At 46.5% G+C, this 4615-nt stretch overlaps 1 protein-coding gene across 10 annotated transcripts in view; it reads left to right on the top strand.

The window, feature by feature from the left end:
- Positions 1–4615, top strand: part of EHMT1 (euchromatic histone lysine methyltransferase 1) — a 119085-nt gene that overhangs the window by 112665 nt on the left and 1805 nt on the right. For all 10 annotated transcript variants that reach the window (XM_033518330.1, XM_015644803.1, XM_015644807.3 and 7 more), the window contains 2 exons: positions 1801–1879; positions 3849–4024. In XM_033518330.1, the coding sequence (XP_033374221.1) occupies positions 1801–1879; positions 3849–4024 (255 nt within the window). The remainder of the gene's footprint in view (positions 1–1800; positions 1880–3848; positions 4025–4615) is intronic.

Genomic DNA, 4615 nt, shown 5'->3' with positions numbered 1-4615 from the left:
AAACCCCAGCACTTCTGCAGGGCACACATGGTTTGCTCCCCTTCCAGGAGAGGTTTTCATGCCCATCATGGCATCAATCCCAGCTCATCAGAGCTCATCCAGAGGTTTCCTGACTCCTCTTCCTGCCCTGTCCATCCTTCTCCCAGTCTGGAGCTTTCTCCACCGCTCTCTGTCCTGCTGGGATCTGTGCCCAGCTCTTCCCCCTTTTTGAAACACAAGTGATGGGTGAAAAACTCCTTGGGTTGTGCTGCAAAATGTGCTCAACTCCCGTGTTTGCCACAGATGTGGGACCCTGCAGCCTCCTGTGCTTGTCCTGCCTTCTCCAGAGGTTTTCCAGTGGCACAGCTCTGATTCAGCAGGATGATGAAGCACTTGGGGTTAAGCACATGTTTTGGCCCTGACTCAATAAAGTACTTAGGCACAGAAATGTTCAGATTTATGTCAAAACCTGTCATCAGAGCTCGTGGTTTGAGGCTTTAAAGTGGTGTATGTACTTTATTAAATAGTTTGGGAAGTGTTTCCTTCATTGCAATACTGCAGTGGCTGAAGACCTTCTAAATAAGGCTGGACTTGTGTCCATGGTGGAAACAGGTTCTGCTGGTTTTTAGGGCTAGATATTGAAGAAACACTTGGCCAATTCACTGCAGTCAATCAAAATTCTCTTTATTTTTTCTTTTAAAAATAATCTTCCTCAATCCCCTCCCCAAATCCATCACACATCAATAACCCAGCTGTTTCACTGCTGGCTGTTATCTTCATTAGCTAAATTGCTCAAAATATCCTGGGAAATACATGAGGGGCAGACACAAATGTTTTATTTTGGGATGTGAACAGTATGAGCACTGCAGTGGGACAACCTGAGTCTGACCAGGAACTTCAGGAGTTTGTGTGTTGATCTTGGCCAGCAGAGAGATTTGCAAAAAGGAAGCTTAGCCCTCAGGAAAAAATAAATGGATTTTTAATGTGAAAGGGGTTTTAATATCATTGGTTTAATTTTAAATATTAATTTACTTTTATTATTGTGTAATTATAAAATAATTATAATAATTATTATAAAATATATATTATATGGTATATTTTATCTATTATATCTGTTATATATATGATATATGATATTGTATGTTATATATAATATATAATATAATATATTATATATATTATTATATATTATTATAGATATTATTATAATATATATTAATTTATTATTATATTATTATATATTATTATAATATAATATATATTATTATGATATCTAATACATAGAATATATTATGTATTATATAAAATATATATAATTATATATTATATAATATATTATATATTACATATTACATATTATATATTACATATTACATATTATAATAAAATATATATTATATGTTATATATTATATATTATAATAAAATAATGTGTATTTTATATTATATACTATAATAAAATATTATATATAATATATAATATTATAAAATGTTATATACTATAATAAAATATTTTATATAATATATAATATTATAAAATATATACTATAATAAAATATTATAAATAATTATAAATAACTATACTAAACAAATAACAATAAAATATTATTTTAAGAGTTGCTCTGAAGAGGTTTTTCCAGAGAAAACCTGGAGTTTGGAGCCAGATTTTCACTGCTGGAAGTGACCAGAGCTCAGTTTGGTGGTTTGGGGCTGGCCAGCACTGGGGCTGTGGTTGCCCAGCTGTGGCTGGGCTGCATCCCTGTGTTTTTCTCCCCAAAAAGAGGAGTTTGAAGGTGTGATCACCTCATCCCTGTGCCCACAGGTACGTTGGGGAGCTCATCTCCGACTCCGAGGCCGATGTCCGCGAGGAGGACTCCTACCTGTTCGACCTGGACAACAAGGTACAGTCTGCAGCTGTCCTGTCCCAAAGCTCAGCTCCTGGCTCCTCAAAAGAGGAGCTGCACCTTGAAATGCAGCAAAATCCTGCAGGGAGCAGGGCTGCTGTGCTTTAGTGGGGATGTGGTTGAAGGCAGAGTTGGGGCTGGTTAAACCCAACGTGTGCTGCCCACACCCCCTGGAGCATCCTGAGCTCAATTGTCCAGCTTTTGGTACTCCCAGCCTGGCCCCTGTGTGATTGGCAGCTCTCTGAGTTCTTCATAAAGTGCTGATGAGCTGAAAGATTTTAAAAAAGAAAACCCAACAAACCCTGTTCACTCATAAAACATCCACCAGCCACCCTGGCACAGGGGCTTGTTCTGCTGTTTGTGCCCCTGCACTGCTCTGTGAGGGCTCTCAGGGCAGGAATTTTGCTTTGCAAAGTAAAATCTCAAAGTTTTCAGCGTGGCCATGACTTCAGACTCCCCCTGGGAAAGGAGAAGTGAGGAAAGGTGAGCTGGGGACTCGCAGGAGTGGGGTGGCTTCCAAGGAAGGCTGTAAAACACTCTGTGCCTTGTTTCTGCCATCAGCTTGTGACAAAAAAGCTTTGCTTTATTTTTTCTGTTCTCTTTTTTTTTTAAAGCAACACCCATTTCAAGAGCTGAGGAAAGATAAATGATGAGTCTGGTGTGAAAACAGGGGGTCATTAAGAAGTTGAAAAGGATTTTAGCCTGGTTTATGAGGCACCTGGGCCCTGCCCTGCCTCTTGCTCAGCCCTGGGGGAGAGCCTCAGTGCTGGCCCTGGGAATCCTTCAGGGAAACAGGGAGACCAAGCATCTGCAGAAAACCAGGCACCAAATCACTGGGGGGTGGTTAAAGCTGCCCATCAGGCTGGGCAGAGAAGGGCAGGGCAGAGCCAGCGGGTCCTGTGTCCTCCAGAGTGATGGGGCATTGCCAAGGCTGGCAATCCCAACCCTGGGGGGCCTGGAGGTCCTGGGGTGTCCCAAAGGAATGGCTTGGAGGGACTTGTGCTGTGGTGAGAGTGGTTGGGCTGTCGTTTGTGATGTCCCTGTCCCTTGAGCTGTCACTCCTGGGAGGTGATCCTGGAGTGTCCCAGGTGCTGCTGTGGGTGTCACCCGTTCCTGTGTGTGAAATGGAGGGAGGGAAATCACTGATTCATGGAATCAGGGCTGGTGACACCGTGTGTGTGTGCTCCAGGCCCCTTGGGGTGATGCCTCCCCCAGTTCTGGGGATGGTTTGGATTTTTTCCTGGGCTCCTGCACCCCCGGGTGTGCCCTGGCACAGCTCATCCATTAACGATCCGAGGTGCTTGTCCAAAAGGGACTTGGAGCACCACTAATGGATCCTTTTGCTTTTGGCCTCTTTGCAACTGAAATTAGCTCCTGTAATTAAAGCCTCTGCTTTGCACAGTCATTCTCTACTGGAATAAAAAAGCCCTGAGGGGGGTTCTTTTATTTTCAAGAAAAACAAAGTATTACTGCTCTCTGGAAAGAGAATTTCTGTGTTCTCACTTTCACTCTTATCTGCAAAACCCTGTGTTTTCTCAAGGCTCTGGCTTTGTGTTTCCAAGCTGTCATGTTCAATTAGAGGACAGAGCAGATGCCTGTTCCCCTGTCCAGGGGCTGGTACCTGTAAAGTGTCTGCACTGAACATCAACCCCATTGTGCCAAACTGGTGCTTGGACTGGGAGAACTGGTGTGCCAGAGTGTTAAAAACCATCCCCTGGGGTGTGTGGGGGGTCAGAGTGCCGTGCAGTGAACTCTCTTGTCAGGCTACTGTTGAATGTTAATTAAATATAAAGGGGTGTGTGTGTGTGTGTGTGTTTTCAGTCCTTTGAAGCCCACAGCGAGTGCCCTGCCCTGCCCTGGCTGTCCCTGGAGCTCTCAGGAGCGTTAATGTGGGGACCAACAGCCTGATCCTTTATTTAACCCAATAAAGCCCAGCCCTAAGCAGCTCTGCCCCGTTTCTCCCCAGGATGGAGAGGTTTACTGCATCGATGCCCGTTTCTATGGCAACATCAGCCGCTTCATCAACCACCTGTGCGAGCCCAACCTCATCCCCGTGCGGGTGTTCATGTCCCACCAGGACCTGCGCTTCCCCAGGATCGCCTTCTTCAGCACCAGGCACATAGAGGCTGGGGAGGAGATCGGGTACGTGTCCCCCCCTGCCCCAGGAGAGCTCTGCTGCTCCCCTGCTGCCTCACCCCATCCCTGTGCTCCAGGGCTTTGTCCCCAGGGCCCTTTGGGATCGGCCTGAGGTTTGTGAAGGGTCAGGTTCAACCTGGCCGTGTCCAGGCTGAGCAGTGGGGGCAGCAGGGGAGGGGATTCTGTCCCTGTGCTCAGGTGAGACCCCACCTGCAGAGCTGCCCCAGCCCTGGGAGCACCTGGAGAGATCCAGAGGAGGCTGGAGCCAGGCTGGGAGAGCTGGGGGTGCTCACCTGGAGAGGAGAAGGCTCCAGGGAGAGCTCAGAGCCCCTGCCAGTGCCTCAAGGGGCCCCAGGAGAGCTGGAGAGGAACTGAGAACAAGGGATGGAGGGACAGGACCCAGGGAATGGCTCCCAGTGCCAGAGGGCAGGGATAGCCTGTATTAAATAAATGAAGAAATCTCCAGTGAGGGTGGGCAGGCCCTGGCACAGGGTGCCCGGGGGAGCTGGGGCTGCCCCTGGATCCCTGGGATGTCCAAGGCCAGGCTGCTGGAGCTCTGGATCCCTGGGATGTCCAAGGCCAGGCTGCTGGAGCTCT

The sequence above is a fragment of the Parus major genome, chromosome 17 (assembly GCF_001522545.3).
Source record: "Parus major isolate Abel chromosome 17, Parus_major1.1, whole genome shotgun sequence".
NCBI classification, from domain to species: Eukaryota; Metazoa; Chordata; class Aves; order Passeriformes; family Paridae; genus Parus; species Parus major.
This window is presented reverse-complemented; position numbering and strand designations above follow the sequence as displayed.